Below are 17959 nucleotides of genomic sequence, written 5' to 3' on the forward strand. Positions count from 1 at the left end.
TGGATTGTAATTCTTCAGCACTCACAGGATGAAGACCTCTTCTTCAACAGTTATTTTTTATTTAATGTCCAAGGACTGCTCCAAGTTGTGTGTGGTGAGATGCTTGGTGGCTTTCAAACCCAGGACTATCAGCATTAGGATAGCCACTCCATGCTAGTTCCTTAATTCCCTTAGGAGTTGTGAGGGCGCAGAAGGAAGGCTCGGACACAATGGTGGCATGTTTTTGCGCCCCCAGCACTTGCCTGCACCCACTGGCCTTTCCACCACAGACCTGCACTTATTTACCTATATGCAGCTGACCACTTACCTAGGCACTTACAGCTGCTCACTCCCTAGCACTTCCCTCCTGTCACACCTTGAACTTATCCTCCAACCTTCATCCCCTCTCTCTCTCCCTGCAGTTGCATGTTCTGAATGCTCACAAGGCCTACTAGGTACACCTCCATCTTTCATTGTTGTATCTGATTTGTATTCCAATGTTCCCTCCCTGCTACGCTGAGGGCGTTTTGAAACACAATTTACTTGCTGTGTAAGCGCCTTGCACAATAAAACAAATAAATAAGAAACCTTTATTAAATGAAAAGGGGTTGGACAAATACCTCTGTCCCTAAAACTAAGAGGGGTTTCCCTGCCGCTAAGAAAATCAGAATGTTCAAATTATAACGTCCGTCCCTGTCGTGTCTCAAAAAGCCTCCCTCTGTCCCTTACCCTAATAATCTAAATCTACTGTGTAAGGAGGACCTCTCCCTAAAGCCAAGTGTTCAGTGAAGATTCAAGCAACAGAAAATTTGGCAGTCTCCTGGGTAATCACAGGTGGCAAAAATAAAGAAATGTTCACAACTGTAGGACTCCAAGATAAGGGTCCTAGTCCTTTCCCCTAGATTCCTTCTTACAGTGTTTCTCTCTCTTTGGGGCTTATCAGGCCGGTAGATGCTTATATAAATGTCAATAGGCAGTTTACAAGAATATGCTTCTCATTCTTCTCCTGCTAATCCCACCAACTTGGCACACTCCTTTTACCAAGCGTAGTATTTGTTTGCACAATGTATTCTTCACTTATTTTGGGTGCAGGTCCCAGAATCACAGTATTCCGAAAATAGCTTGGTTTCTTCTTTGCCAAGCCAATGTCGTCCTAGACTGTCCTTCTTTTGGGTGCAAGTCCCAGACACGTAATATTCACAGTTGCATGGTTTACTCTTCTGCCAGGCAAATGTCTCAATGTGGACTTTCTCTGTTTGGGGCGGGTCCCAGACTTGCAATATTCTATTTGGCTTTGTTTCAGTTTCTCATATGGGTGCTGGTTCCAGACTTGCACTTCATTCTCAGGATCCGAGCCCCTCTTTTTCCAACGTCCTTATCCCCCACCTTGCTCCCCCAGACCTCCAGCATCACTCTGGTAACCCGCATACCTGTCTACTTCTCTCTGGTAGGTACCAGTGTTTCCCAAGTAGCTGCTGCGTCCCTGGAGGCTCTGTTCGTGTTCTGGGCTTCGTCGTGGCCTGCAGTGGCTTTTCTGACATCTGTGTCTCTCCTGGACACTTCACAGCAGCCTTGCCTCTGGGACCTCGTTCATTTTCTCCTCCTCTGCCGTCTGCTTCCCTTCTGCTGGCTCTCGTCCCTTTCACTGTGACACGACTCGCCGGTTTCCTCCGATTGATGCATCTCAGCTGTGTTATACATAAACTCCCAAGTTGGAAAATGGAGTCACTCTGTGCCAATCACGTTCATTGAGAAGCTAGAGCGCTCACTCTGCTACTCTAGAGTTATCCTTGGACTCCTGATCATCATCTTTTCAGTCATTGAGAAGATACAGTGCTCATTCTGTTTCTCCATATTGATCCTTTGACTCCTGGTCATCTTCTCAGCACTTGGTAATGTAGCTCTATCTAGATAGTTCCGGTTCTTTCTCGTCCCAGTACTTTTAAGGGGGACTTGCATGCTGCAATCTTCATTAAAGTGGACGAGGCGAAGTGCATTACCTGCACAGTGGGCAAGTATTGACAGGAACTGTATCCACATAGGGTGCCATAAATCGTGGTGAAATCCACTCCTGCAAAGCCTCGTCCATCCAATTTCACTGCGATTTATGGCACCCTTTGTGGATTGTTTGACTTGGTCCACTGTAGGAGTCTTGAGTGAACTAATTATGTGTAATCATTGAATTTTTTGTAGATAGGTCTGCCCCCTTGCGTGTTATATGATGTACATTTGACAGACCCCACAGTACGTATAACGAAGTCCTCCTTAGTGTTTTTTTAATCATGCTTCAACCGAGGCTATATGTAGGCTTAGAAGATGCCTATAAGAAAATCTGCCTCCAGGGTTTGCCTTGAATTTTAGCAGCTCCTAACTAATGTGACCAGAACATCAAGATAATGTTAGAGACACTGATGCTGGTATTTTCCAGCCCACTTTTTCTGTGGGCCCCTCATGTATCCATTCTTTCCATTGTATCGTTCTCTTTACAGGCAAGAAACATTTTAAAATGTATTCTTTGTAGTTTGTGGCACTTGCTTTTTATGGCCTGTATTGAGATATTCCAATGGTCCAGTACCTTTTCTGGTTATTTAATTCTCGTCATTGCTTTCATCTTCCTAGGCTGCTGCTTGAACTTCTATTGTTTCATAGCTCATACAAGGCAGGACTGGATAGGACCTCTAAAGTTCAGTTCATATATATTTTTTCTTTCCTGTAACAACATTTACTTTGTATTCTTTTTCAACATATGTTGTTTTCTGGGCAAGTGGGGAATTGTGGTTTAATGAGGTGAAGCTGGTTTTGGCAGGGTAGGGCTGCCAAGTAGGGGGGGGGCAGAGAAGTATGGTGGCTGGCAATATTGGATTGGATCAACTTCACTTTTTTTGTCAAGTCTTGAGAAACCAGTGGGTTAGAAGAGCTTTCAGGCAGAATAGGCAGTTTGTTACAGGCTTTAAAAACACCTCAGCTGACACGTTAGATGCCTGTGAAATACAGATATGCAGACAGACTTTCTTTCTTGGCATTATACAGGTGTGGTAGCCTGTAGCATGTCTCAGGCAAGCCAATTTATCTTCATGGAATAGATTGTTGCCCCATGTGCATTGTAGGGCTTTGTTCTTCATTTTCATCTAGACCAGTTGTTCCTCCTGTGTTGTGACATTTTCCTCTTGGTGATGTGGAGGGGGCAAAGTGATCAAGGGTTTTGGTGACCTCATCTTGTAGACTTGTGTAAATTACTGCGAATGACTGAACTGGATTCCTTTACAATGATCGTCTTGAAAAGGCTATAGCAGTGTTGAATGCGGTGTCTTAAAGTACTGTTTTCAGTTGCTACTGGACTCGATTTTGCTTCCAGTTGAGTCGAATTGGAGGTTTGCGAGGATCTTCACCACCACCTGCAGCAGTGCATTAGCTTATTCCTCTGAAGGAGCCCTTGTCTGTCAATCATTCGCACTTGGCGGCCCTGCCATCGGACAGTAGTCTCTACTTTTGGTGACAATGTTGGGGCCGACTTCCAGAAGAAGTGTAGAACCATTAACTGATTGCGAAAGCTGTCTACCTCTAAATGTAATAGAGTACCTTTGCTAGCATCTCTCCTCAGGATTGCATGACTTTCTAGAAGCCTGTTGGTGCACTGGGGGTCTTCTAACAGCCCTAAAGTGTTGTTTGTGAATCTTTCCTCTCAGAGATGGTATTGCTGGGATATTCAACCTACTCCAGGATCCCACAGAGGGTGCTGACAGACAGGAAGAACTTTGTCCACAAGAACCAGGCCTCTTTTTTCATTTGGCTCTTTCCCTGATAAGAGAAACTCTGCCTCAGAGAAGCTAACGATTTGTGACTTTTACATGTGCGCATGGTATACATGACAAGTTACCATCTATGAGCTGTTAAGTTGCTGCATTAAGAGTAGACAACCTACCAAAGTTTGTATTTTATACCCATGGTAGATGGACTGGGCCTGGGAGGGACCTGACAAAAACAGGACTCCTTTCAGAAGCCACAGGGAGAGCTGGACAACAAGTTGGTGGAGCAGAGTGGCGAGCAGCAGCAAAGAGCGGAATTAACTGAGAAGCAGAACACTGTGCTGTTAAAGAGAGTGATTTATGAGTGCCTAATGAGGATGTTGCCTGAGCCCCACACAACAGAGGGCCTTCTACATATCAGTAGAAAGCTATTGCTAAAATATCACAAAGGACACAGAACAACCCACGCTTCTGAAGTTAGGAAATACTCAAAGTAAACTGAGAATGTCACTGAAGAGTTTCCAAAGCAATACCGGATCACACATTGGTATGCTGCTGGAAGTGGATGAAAGAAACACTGCCGTATACCAGGTGAAAGCCTGCAAGATGTCTTTGGGATACAAATGCTAGGAGGGGCTCACTAAAGGCCACTTGGTAAGACCCCATGAGAAATGCAGTGAGGTCAAAGGTGAAGACTTGGACGGCAAGAAACTGCTGAGATGATGGGAGATAAAGGTCAAGCAGAGTGGGGGAACCACTACCAGAACTCAAAGGAGGGGCCGCTCTAGCCCTACTTAGAAATTCATGGAGTTAGATGGGGAAACCTACAAAAGGATTTTCTGAGAGTTTAATTAAGTTTGAACCTGCATTCTGAGAACTGTTTTGACAATTCCAAAAGCATTAAAAGGGTCAAGAAGAGAAATACACAGTAGGAATCAAGGGGTACCATTCTCTGGGCCTTGTACTATCGATCTGACCACAATCTAATGAAAAGTAATAAGGTGCTTTCAGAGCCAGAAGAGCTTTCTCCTTGTTTGAGTATTGTTTCTAAATTCTCCCTTGATCTGTCCATCCATGCTTGTCTCCTGTTTTTTAGGGTGTGTGGCGAGCCAATCTCATCGTGAGTGGACTTTCTAAAAGGAAAATGGGGTAGCGAATCCTTAGGATTGAAAATGTTCCCACTGATCATCAATAAAACAATCTGAGGATTGGCCACACTGCACTTAAAGTTCATGTTCCTTCCCGGCTGTCTCCTTACTATTGTCAGGTTCTTTCAATCTAAGCACTGTGACCAGAGGTGAAGTCTCAGAGGGTACTTGACTAATCGTTGAAGGTCCAATGTACTGGAACGCTGAAGTAGGTTTAACCAACCTGACCTTTTCAGACTCTGACAATCTACTACGGTTCAGCTACTGAAGCAGCTTCTGAAAGATTGTTAGTATCTACATTGAGAACATCTCTGCGGGGTTTGTTATCTCTACTGACTTCAGAAAGGCTGTTGCAGGTGATCTTTTGCTTTAGGCATGACCTTCTTATGACTCTTTAGTGATAAGGCCAATATTCAAAATGTATCCCACACATCAAGGTCACTGTCCTCAAAATTATGAGGATTGTCTACCTGTTTATAAGCTTAAGTTATGATTACCAGCGACCCCTCAAAATCATTATATGCCAGTACTGGAGTTCTAGGAACCAGAGAGTTGCTAACTTTTAACACAACTTGATTTAACCAAAGCTCTTAGCTGATCTCCCTCTGCTGGGCTCGAACCAACTTCATCTACTTTGTCATCTACTTTCTTTAATCTATTACTATCAAAGACTTTCGAATGTGCACATGGTTTTGCTTGATCCGTTGCAGGACCACTTCGATTTTACAATTCCTTATCTCTCTTTAGTATTAACCACCTTTCAGTTGGATACCTAACAGAGACTTTCGAATTAGCATACATGTGGTGCCGGACCATTTGGTCTAAGGTATCGTATCTTGGCTTCAAAGTTCAATCACTCATCTGTTTAATTTTGTTCACGTTCTTTCCACATATGCTTCATACACTTTCCCTCTTCAGCTTTCACTATACAATGTTGCTGCTTGCAACCTTGGCTTCAACACAGACCGGTCTGGTATCAGTCTCCCCAACTAATCGGCTGTGCTGACTTGTTGTAGGAGCCAAGGACAGTACCATAGCGGCAAACTATTCTCCCCGCCTTGACTATCAACATAGAAGAGCCCCGGGTACCTCTGACAAACAATGCAGGATTGTTCAGCCTTGATTCCTGGTCTTATGTTTCCTATTCTCGAAGGTCCATGAAAGTAACAGTCTTTCGTTAAAAAGGTCAAGTGCACTGTCCTCCTTGCGGTCCTCTTCGGTTTTGCCGTCTTTCGCCTTGTATTAAACTGCCATCTTGGAACTGCTGCTTACTCATGTGCTTTGCCTTGCTGAGTGTGTGCTATCATGCTCCATCTTTTATCCGTGTGGGGAAATGCAATGGAAGTCAGGTGTGTTTAATTGTCAGTAATTGCCTGAGCATTGTATTGGGACACGTCCGGTATACAGCTCGAGTGTTAGTCCGTTTTCTCTCGTAGTGCGCTGTCTGTGAGTAAGTGTTTGTGTTGGGAAAGGGGGCAGAGGGGTGAGTTCCTAAGTATCCTATCTGGTTGGATGTGGTACAGGTGTTACAGGGAATGGGATACCACGTCTCACCTTCCGGTGTCCCACTCCCAGAAGACCCCTCACCCAGGTGATCCTCCTGCACTGGTGCACCCCCAGGAATTGGATCCAAAAGCGATGGCCGTGTCCTGGCCACCTGGATGATAGATCCCCGGGGATTAGCGGGTGAGACACCTTCAGGTTTCTCACAAGTGTGAGAGAGCAGGCTAGCAAAAAGAGGGCATCCATCCCAAATCCCCACCACATTGTAATGTAAGCTAATAGGATTTGTAGAGCGCAGCAAAGACCTGGAGGCATGAAGGCGCTAGTGGGAAAACAACATCACCAGAGAGGAGAGAGGTACAAAAAAACATTTAAAACAGAAAGGTTTTCAACTGCTTGCAAAAGATCGACAAAACGTGGATGCTCCTAATATGAAAAGGGAGAGCATTCCACAAGGAAGGGGCCAGTACAGAAAAGGTCAAAAACGTGTGGGGTATCTAGTATATTAGTGCGCTGAGACTTCAGCCAGTTAAGCGTTGTGATAAATTCCTTCGTTGATCAGCCAGAAAGGCCTATAGAAAGAGTGTTTTGCTGCGGTTTGGGTGAAAGAGAAGGGCTACCTCTACCCCACTATTAATATAAGACTCTTGGTCTTTCCCCTACTCCACTCTACACATCCTTTGTATAAAGAACAAACAAAAAAGTCATTTGCACTAAATTGCCTCAGAGCAGTTCGTATTTATTGGCGTAGGCCGTATGCATAAGGTATATTTCCTTACTCATTGAAAAACATTTAAGTACAACACACAGAAGTAGTTCTCGAAATAAATATATCCGATACATCTTAATTAGATATACACTCAGATTTCAAACCAAATATGTCTGTCGGCAGATTTCCAATCAATATGGCTGTCAGCAATTTTTAACAAATCAATTTGTCAAATGAAAACAAACACTGTTGTAACCAAACCAATTGATCAATTCACAATAGATGTGAATAAGGTGTACACAACCAAAATTACCCAAATAGTTATTAACAAAGTGTGCATTTGTAAGAGTGTTAACAAAATGTGCACTTGAGTAGTTGCCCAATTCTAGTCAAAATTCCTTATCTGAAATGCACTCCAGTCCGTGTGGCTGCTCGTAAAGATTAGTGGCTCTGCTAATTGTTTCCAGCGCTGTGTTCTCAGCGCTCAACAGACGTGTCCCATTACGGTCACAAGATTCCTTGCAATTGTTTAAGTAGCCCAATGCTATCTGAAAAAAGTCCTATGCAAATTGTGGATGCTAACGCCCTGCTCCAGCTGGAGCAGGACGTTAGCACCTGCAATATGCACAAGGAAACAATTAGCAGAGCCATTAATCTTTACGATTATTATTGGTGAACACGTATTCCTTTATTTTGAATACCCTATCTCACACTCTTTCTGTAATTAGTTGTAAGGAATTGGCAATGCGTTTTTCTTAGTATATGCTTTTTACTCTGACAAGACACCACAAGGTCCGTCTTATTTTTCATTTGATGGTCGACGCTTGCTCCATCTTTACTGTTGTCACCATGAGTTCCTTATACTGCGCAGTAAGGAAGTGTCTTATAGATGGAATTTGCCAACGGCGCTCCACTTTCCTCATCAGGGAAAGCGCTGGGTGGTGAGGATTCTAAAAGATGCGGAGAGCCTGCTGAACCCAGAAGGGTCGGAGGGCTAGGGGAGGCCGGGTTGAACAGGAGCTGAGCCAGAAACGTGGCCTAGCGCCATCGCAGAAATGGCAGAAAACAGGAAGAGGGAGGAAGATAAAAGGTTGGTCAGAAAGACCTTAATGGCCTGGAGCTTAACATGGGGGATTGTGGGAGGCAGGGATGTCTCTCTGGTTACTGGGTCACGTTTGCTGTGTGGGGGCACTAAGAAAGTATGGTCCTAAGAAGGAGTCCCTGGGTGAGGGGGACTAGCCGGGAGAGGGAGTTTAAGGGTGGCGTGTTTTTCGTTGCCTTCTAAGTCGGGTTCCTTGAAGGGATTCCAAATGTTTGGAATTTGCTCATGTCTGAGCATAGTTTACAGTTGGTTTGAGATGGGATGAGGAGAGGGTGAGTGGGCTTGTTTATAAATGTTTGAAATAGTTGCTGTGGGAGGGACACTTGAACTATGGCACTACACTGTAGGTGATTCGGGTGGGGTTTGCAGGAGGTGGGCTGCCCGATATTCAGGGAAATGTTGGCTACTGTTGCAGATGAAGGGGAAGGTGAGAATCTAATGTCAACTGGCACATGGAATGTACAGGGCCAGAATTCCTGGGCTAAAAGGAAATCTGTACTAAGTAAACTAAAGGATATGCCCCTTTCAGTAGTGAACTTGCAAGAGACTCATTTGCTTAGCAGGATGAGAAATGTATGACGTTTAAAGCATTTCCACAAAAGTGCAGAAGCAGGGTGTGGCTGTCTTGGTGGGAGAGGAGATCCCAATCTCTAAAATCAAGGTCCTTAGTGATCCTCAGGGGCGTTATCTCAGTGTCAAATGTCTGTTGTGGGAGCATCAGTTTACGCTAGTTTCTCTGTATGTTCTGAACGTGGCGCAGGAGGCTTTCTTGGAGACCTTCCTCCTTCAGGTGCTCGCTTTCGCTGAAGGGCAAATCTTGGTTAGTGGGGATTTCAATTTGCTACCTAACCCTCTGGTTGATAATACTCTGCCTCCCACCTAGCTTGATTTCAGGCATGCACATGCATTTGGGCTGTTTCACCGGGAAAGGGGACTAGTTGACACCTAGAGGTTGGCTCACGTGGAGGAGAGGGATTTCACCGTCCATTCTCATGTTCAAGAGGCCTTTTCTAGATTAGACTTTATACTCATGACATGTGCGTTGTACCCGTGTGCCCAGGGGGTGGAGATAGGCATGCGGACACTATACGATCATGCCCCAGTATCGCTGTCCCTGGCAATTGTGGGAAGGCCTGAGAGACCCAAACACCCGTTGAAGTTATATGATCCGGTTCTTAGGGATCCGGTGGTGCCTAGAGAGCTGGGTGAGGTAATTTCCAACTATTTTCGTGAAAATAGTAACTCGGGACATTCATGCAAAGTAGTTTGGGATGCTATGAAGGCGGTTGTTGAAGGGGAACTCATCAGTAAGTCTGCAGCTTACACCAGGGGGCGACAACTGACTAGGGTGCGGCTGGAGGGGGGAGGTAAGAGGTGCAGAACAGAAGCACAAGAGACTGGGCTCCTGTAGGGCACTGCACAACCTTTGGATGGCACGTAAAAAGCTGGAGGAACATCTTGCTGACACGACGGCTCAGATGATGCTGAAGACTAAACAGTATTATTATGCCAATGGGAGCCGAGGCAATCGACTCCTGGTGGCTAAGTTGTGTAAGCTCCAACATTGAAACACAGACCTGGCAATACGTGATAGTCAGAGGGTGGTGCAACGGGGTGAAACTGATAAATTGAAGATTTATGAAGGCCATTGTGGGATGGTATTTAAAGGGGGGGGTCGCCCCAGGGGGACACTCAGACCCAGTACTTACAGCAGATACATCTCCCTAGCCTATCAAGGGAAGAGCGGGACTCCCTAGAGGCACCTATACTCCCTGGGGAAGTGGAGTGGCCTATTAAGACTCTGAAGAACAGGACCCCAGGTCCTGATGGGTTCACAGCTCTTTTCTACAAGACATTTTGTGCGCTCCTGGTCACCCCCCCTGTTGGAACTCTAATTGCTTCAGAGTTTCCGGTACAGTTGCTCCTTCTATGGGTGTGTCCATGACTGTCCCGATTCCAAAACCTGGTAAGGATCCCGCACTCTGCGATTCTTATCACCCCATTACCCTTACAAACATGGATTCAAAGCTTTTCTCTAAAATTTTGGCCAGGCTAATGATGGGGGTCCTCCCTAACCTCATAGATGGCGACCAGACAGGTTTTGTCATGGGACGCAGTACCCATGATAATGTGAGGCGTGTGCTGAAACTATTGGAGGTGGGATGACGTCAGGATGCAGATCTGAGAGTTATCGCACTAGATGCCCAGAAGACCTTTGATAGCGGGGACTGGGGGTATGTCCGTGGAGTCTTGGTACGGTTTGGGTTTGGTGCAGGGTTCATTAACTGGGTAATGGCAATCTATCGAAGTCAACACACCTCTCTGCAAGTCAATGGGGTGCTATCATCTAGCCTACCCATCACCAGGGGGACGGGACAGGGTTGTCTGCTGTCCCCACCGATTCTTGCCCAGACTATGGAGCCGCTTGCTGGTAGTATCAGGGCGAAAAGGGCCTTAGAAGGAATTCAGGGAGGGGGGGGTGGATTATAAGGTTTCTCTCTACGCAGAATATGTGCTCCTCACCATGAGTAACCCCTGGGAGTCATTGCCCGCAGTGCTCCATGAATTGGAGGAATTTGGTCTGGTCTCTGGATTTAAAGTGAATTATTATAAGTCACATGGGCTGGACGTTTCCCTTAGGCCTCAGGACAGGAGTGAGATCTATGTCTTGCTCCGAAACAAAGGAAACGCAAGTCTATCCCCTATCTGGGTGTGCATATTCCTTGCAATATCTCAGATTTATGAATCTAACTTTCCACCTCTGTTCCAGGAGCGGTCTGAGGATCCAAGTAGATGGGGCCGGCAGGAGATCTCCTGGTTTGGCCGTATTGCAGTGGTCAAGATGAACCTTGTCCCACGTCACCTGTATCTTTGTACAGCACTTCCCGCAAGGGTTCCTGACCCAGACTTGCGTACGCTTCAGGGTAAGAATTTTAAATTCACCTGGGGGAATAAGCGGGCTAGGATCGCTAGGAGGGTGCTCCTGAGGTCGACTGGGGTGGGGGGTGTAGGGAAGGCATGGTATCACAAGTATTGACACTGACAATGGATACAATTTGTAAAACCTTTATTGAAAATGGTAGGGTTGGAGAAACTCCTATTTTGCCCCATAACTAAGATGGGCGTAGTCTCGACCTTCAAACAATAAACAAAACAGTCCTAGTGAAGTCAGTCAAATCAAAATGGTCTATGCTAACCAAAACCTAATGCCTGCCTGATCTCTTGTACAAAAGTGTAAAAAGGAGAAATGTATGCAAAAGGAAAAATCAGTGCTCAATCGATAATGTGGCTCAACCAGATCTACTCCCTACATTAGGCCTCATTGGGTAAGGCAATCCTTGTAGGCAGGATCACACACCCTGGCTCTGTTTCCAACACAGTACACAGTTCAAAAGCCGTGGATCGAGGCTCGCCTGGCCTTCTATGTGAAAGTCTCTTTCTCTTCAAAATGTATGTTTCAACCAAAACTTTCACAAAGGTCCCCCTTTGCTGGGCTCAGACATTTCACCCCACAGTTCTCGTAAGCCTCCCTCTTTCCTGGGCTCAGACCTCTCACAATAAAGTTCAACACAAAGTTGCAAGGGCGGGGCTCCCTTCACCAAGTTTCGTATAATTCTGATCTCCCTTAATCGGGCTTGTATCCCTTTCGGACGTCGAAGTCTTTCGAATGTGCGTGGTTTTCTTACAGACCACCGCAGGACCACTTCGACTCAATGTTCACTATTTTACTTTCACTCTTTCCATTTATTTGCCTTTTTGCTTCAAACAATGTACCTTTCACAGAGACTTTCGACTTTCATCTGACCACTCAGTTCCTCAGTATCACTGATCTCACAGCTGTATTTTACTTTAACGTTCATTCACAGGTCTGCCTTTCTTCGCGTCTCATCAATACACGTGAAGCCTTCACTTGTGATATGATTTCACTACTTCATTCACTTTAACACACACACACCGGTCTTTCAGGTTGCTTGCCAACTCACCGGCTGTGTGCGCTTCTTTCTTGTTTTGCACTTTCCAATTTCCGAGTCAAGGTTAGTAACGCAGTCTTGGCCTTGCCTCCCCAACTCTGCGGTTCACCCGGGAGGGTCAGTGGCATCCTTAAAACACAAAACAATCTTCACTTGTGAGATATGGCCTCTCCAATGACCTACAGTAGGGAAGTCTTGGGGGTTTCGGCCCGCTGCTCTCGTCCCTTCGTCCGTTGCTCTGCTCCAGTAGGTGTGCCTTCATCCCGGAAGTTCTGCTTTCTGTCGTGTTCCGCCTTGCTCAGAGTGTCTTTAGGTGTTTCATTTCATTCATGTGAGGAGAGCAAAGTGGTATTAGGTATATACATTTCGGGTATAGTGCCCGACTTTGCCTGACTCGATTAACGGGACATGTCCAGTACGATATGAGAGAGTTAGTCTGGTTACTCTTAGTCACCCTCTTCCTCGGCCCAGTGTTTGTGTAAAAAGAGGGGGTGTGGTGGAGGGGAGTTGGGACTTCGATAAATCCTAAAAAATAGGATGGGGTAGATGAACAAAAGAGGGGGGAACACCGCGTATCACCATCGGCTATCTCACCCCCAGTCCCCGAAGACCCCTAACACAGGTGATCCTCCCACACTGGTCCACGCCCGGAACTGGTTCCAAAAGTGATGGCTGTGTCCTGGCCACCTGGATGACAAGTCCCAGAGGACTAACGGGTGAGACATCCTTTGGTTTCTCACAGGGGCCTTGCGGTTCCTGATGTCTTCCGCTATAATTTGGCCACACAGCTTTCTCATGTGGTCACCTGGGGGGATACTACATTGCAGCCAAAGTGGAAGTCAATCAAACAGGCCCAATCGGTGGTTGATCTCCACCAAATACCTTATGTTGACAGGGGTTCCCTGGGACAGGAAAGGGGATTCTCATCATTGGCCACAACTAAGTGCACACTTTATTATATGGGTAGAGCGCTGCGTAGATGGGGGGGCGACTATGAGATTGGGCCCTCTAACGCCTGTTTGTAATAACCAAGTTTTCCAGCCTGTATGCGACCATGGGGGCTTTGGGAGATAGGTGCTAGGGGTCATGATTGCACTATACCAATTATATAAGGAAAACTGTCCCATGATCTTTAATGAGTGCAAGCTTGCCTTTACACTACCGGAAACACAGCGGTTTTGTTATGCCCAGTTGCAACACTGGGTCTCAGCCCCTAAACCGCTAAATGCTCTTGAGCCGACACTACAAGGGGGCTTGTCACGGGCCGGGTCTCAAAACTATATAAACAGTTGGACATGGGGGCTCCTGTGGTGCGCCCATCATATATTACAAAGTCCGAGGCCAATCTGGGCGAGCCTATAGAGGATGAGCCGTCACTGAGAATATGGGGTAGGATGCTTAAGTCCTCCAGATGTGTTACAGATAGGGAGTGTTCCTATAAATTCTGTTTTAGGTGGTACCTAACCCCGGAAAGGTTGCATCATATACCACCTGACTACTCAGCTTCTTGTTGGGGGGGTTGCGATGCGGTAGGCTCTTTCACATGGTATGGCTGTGTGGTAAAGTGAATCTTTTCTGGAAGCAGGTGCTCTCCAAAATCAAGGATATGAACGGGTTATCACTCCCCATGAACCCACATGAAGTAGTTCTGGGGGATACTAGGGCTGAGTCCTTCCCTTTTACGGGCGCTATGGCTGCCTTAATTTGGGCATCTCCTTTTAGCTGCAAAGCTGCCTATCACTCGGAATTGGAAATCGGTAGAGGGCCTGCTAACCCAAATGAGGTGGGTCAAAATATGGGACACCCTGGTTGTAGACAAGATTACTGCACTGTGTGAAGGGTGATACGCTAAATATGTCACTGTTTGGAAGCAATTTATTGACTTTGCAGCGAGCTATCCTGCTGTGGTTGCCAGGCCTCCTCTGATACAGCACTTCTCGCCACTGTAGTACTGTTGGAGTTTTTTAGTAATATCTGGCTGGGTCCAACGGTTAGAGTGGGGGAGGTGAAAGCTGTACAATGTATTCCCTATGACTAGCATTATGATGGAACCTGTCACCTGATGTTCTTGAATTGTAGATGTCATGTATTTTCATTTGGTGCCTCTCACAATGTGTTAAATAAACGTTTTTGGAGAAAAAAAAAGAAGTGAATTGACATGGGGTTTCTCTTTTAGAAAGACTACAACACCCATTGTCCAATATCATTTAAAAATGCTGATGTTGCAGTGCTGTTTTCAGCTGACCTGGGAATGGGTGATGTACACTTGAAGATAAATTATTCTTTTGGAAGTGGCTTTACTGGAAAGAGGTAGTTCTCATTTCAAAAACAGTTCAAGGATCCTGTTCGTGCAACAGATTTGTTGATTTTTCATTCCAACGACCAGATTTCTCGCTCGAAGATCTGCTCTTTGGAAAAGATATAAAACAACTGCTAGTGTCTTGTCAAGGATGGTATGAGAAAAAGGTGGCCTGCATAAAATCATGCTGGCATATCAGACAACGGAAGCCCCCTCATTCCTGCCGCCTCATTGGAGAGAAAGAAGACCCCCGTCTGGACCAAGGTATGTTAAGGCCTTAAGCCTCAACTAACTCCCAGAGTCTCGCCCTCACTTCCCTCTCCCTATACACTTAAGTTAAAAAGTAGAACAAAACAACTCCCCCACCCACTTCTCAACTCTCCCACTGCTCACCTTCCCCAGGTCCCGATTGGTGCTGCTGTGGGTCACATCACTCTTCTTTGTCCCTCCCAGGGTAGCCTCGCCCGGCCAGCCAGCGAAGGGCACAGGCCAAGATGGCCTTCCTTAGGGTACCTTCCCTCCCTGTTTGCCTGGCGTCATAGCACTGTCAGACACAATGCTTTGTCCAACTGCTACATCCAGGTTTGGGACGCCTTACTGTGAATCTCGCCACTGTTGTATTTTGCCACACTTGCATGTCACTTCGAGTGCTCGCAGTTCAGGTTTGCTATTTTGATTTCTGCTGCAGTTTACTTTGCCATACATGCATTTTGCTTCCCAGAGTGCTCCAAATATAACTCTGCCATTGTGAATCCCGGCCCTGTTTTTTATCACACTTGCATGTTGCTTCCCAGAGTAAGATACAAGCTATTTTACCATACCTTGCCCTAAACTTACATCACCCTCGACCCCCAAGCACTATGACCCATAGAATACAGCTAAGACCCATGCAAAATTCAGTTCAGCATTTCACATACCTTGGCTCTTTGACATTTTGACATAGCACCCGTCGTCACACCTTTATAATAAGGGCTGCTGTTAGCAACCTAGCCATTCTCTACCTACCTTCTATCTAAGAACTCACGCATGATACCACTCCTTCAAGGGTATTCCCCCTCACAGCACTTCGAGGCCATACGAACGGCAGCAGGCGCTATACAAATACTGCCTAACATAACATTCATAACTAAGATTCCATTGAGGAAATTCCTCCTATTCTGTAATGGTTAGTGTCAGTGGAAGGGGTTTAATCAAATATTATGTATTGATGTTAGTGAGAATGAACAATCTTTTCTAATGGTGTCAGAGGGAAGGGCTTCCTCTGCTACCATCACATGCAAGAAGCACTTTTATACTTCCTCCATAAACACTGGTGTTCATGGGAAAGGCTCCCTCAAAGTGATTTTTTCAGGGAAAGGCTCTCTCAATACAAAACGTGCTTATTAGATTCCATCCTGACCAACTAGCGGTCATATGAAGTCTTCCTTTTGATGCTTGTGTCACAGTGTCCATACAGGCCTGGTGTTGTGTTAGCCCAGGCCAGTTCTGGTTCCAATTAAAAAGCAGCTCTAATAGTGTACGTTGCCAGAAAGGAAAAGGGTATGCTTCAGTCTGCTATTGAAAACCAACTACAATCATTGCTCATAGCCTTTGAGGTTGGTCCTTGTAGCACTGTTGGAGGGGTGCGGTCTAATGTTGTTAGTGGCTGGGCTGGATAGGTCTGTACTGGCTTCAACGGGTATACTCTAGTATTAGGCACTCAGTCTGTACTGGTTTCATTAAGACATGCTTATTTCATCAGTGGTGGGGTCAGTGAGAGGGATTTGTCTAGTCTGCAGTACTGCTCAGTTGGGCACAGTGTGTAGATTTATCACCATATCTGCAAGTGGGGTTAGATGCACATTCTTGGTTTATACCTGGGATTCTCGCCTTCCGGTCCTCTAAACAAGGCACTCTGGACAAGTCCTGTCAAGCTGGCAATCTGCTTCTCCATGGCTTCCATGCGCTCCCTTGGAAAGAAAAGGGGAAAGTGATCATTAAAGGCTCATCTAAGCCCTCTCTTCAGTGCAGAGGCCATGCAGCTGGACCTTTCATACTACACTAGTGGGATAAACCTCAGCTAATGAGATGCATTAAAAGAGAATGCAAGTAGCACTTGAAACTATAACATTTCAACTTCACTACCTATGATCATTGACTTCCCACATCAACTTCCCAGTAACTCACCAGTCCACTCACATTCCAAGTCCTCTTTGTCAGCCTGGTCAGCACATCCAGCTAGCCCCACTCACCCCCTGACCCCACTTCTCTATCCTGCTCTTACAGCTCCTCCTTCCTACTCCTACTTCACAATCATTGCTCCTCAACCCTGCTCTCAATTTCCTGGTAGGCTCTCCTCTCATGCTCACCAAATTCCACTGCCTCTTTCCATTATTTTGCTGTCACATCTTTCCTCTGGTATCTTTCCCCTTAAGTTGCGCTTACCGGTTTGGCTGTGCTACTGTGTGTCTCACTTACCCACCTGCCACTTTTCCATTCCTCTATCCTGCTCTTCCCTCTTTGGCCCACCACTCGATTTCTGCTCAATTCACCAGCATCACTACGCTACCTTCATACAACTTGTCTGTTGTGATTCATTCTACAGCTATCACTTCACCGGCCGCCCTCTTCTATCCCACTCTCCCTTTTCGACTCTATTCTACTCGGCCTTGCCATAGCCATGATGCTCTATTCTTCTCTCCTGTAACTACGCCTTCATCCCACTTTAACACAACTTGCCCTGCTTCTAATATCCTGCTTTTACTTGGATAGCCATGATTCCTGTTCTCAAATACCTGTCTCTGCTTATCCGTCACTTTCCTGGAAATGTTACTCATCCTTCGTGCAGGGGTAGAAATGTCAAGTTGCAAGCTACTAGCAAGGCATGAAAATTCACTCACCACCGCAATTTTCCACATGCACACATTACTCGCCAATAATCAATTATCACTAGTCAATGGCTAGTGAAAAGTACACATTTTTAAGCTTGCTTCATTCAAAGCCCAGACTCAGCACCTCTATCACATTCCAATTTCCCTCCAACTGACCCAAGCCCCTACCCTGCTTTCTGTGCTGGTTTCACCACATTTCTTCCAGAAATCTGCTTCATCTGAATTGCACCCAACAGGAAATGTTCACCTATCCAGCTCTTAAAGGACTTTCCTGGTCCAAGCCTTGACCATGCTGTTCCTCACACATCTATCCTGCTCTTCCTGAACCAACCTAGTTCTGCATCACGTTCTGACTTCTTTGTTCTGCGCCTGCATCCCGATTCCCAGGACATGCAGTTAAATTCTACCCAGACTTCCCAGTCAGCTTCTGACTTGTTTTGTACTCCCCAGAGCTCATCTTGTATGCTCACTTTAAGACCACGTGTCTATCCTGCTCTAAATGTCCAGGCCTCACACGTATAGCCTGCTCTGCCAAGTTAAACATTTTTATTTGCATGTGCCAAAAGCAAACAGTAGAGTCAACAAATGCAATACACTCAACATAAACTGTAATATCAGTGGTGGTGGGCAAT

At 45.9% G+C, this 17959-nt stretch overlaps 1 protein-coding gene across 15 annotated transcripts in view; it reads right to left on the bottom strand.

Annotated features, from left to right (window-relative positions):
• The window catches only part of SRCIN1 (SRC kinase signaling inhibitor 1), a 1709922-nt gene that overhangs the window by 347395 nt on the left and 1344568 nt on the right, over positions 1–17959 (bottom strand). For all 15 annotated transcript variants that reach the window (XM_069634673.1, XM_069634672.1, XM_069634685.1 and 12 more), the window contains one exon: positions 16314–16406. In XM_069634673.1, the coding sequence (XP_069490774.1) occupies positions 16314–16406 (93 nt within the window). The remainder of the gene's footprint in view (positions 1–16313; positions 16407–17959) is intronic.

The sequence above is a fragment of the Ambystoma mexicanum genome, chromosome 13, assembly GCF_040938575.1.
Source record: "Ambystoma mexicanum isolate Mex_15411 chromosome 13, UKY_AmexF1_1, whole genome shotgun sequence".
NCBI lineage: Eukaryota > Metazoa > Chordata > Amphibia > Caudata > Ambystomatidae > Ambystoma > Ambystoma mexicanum.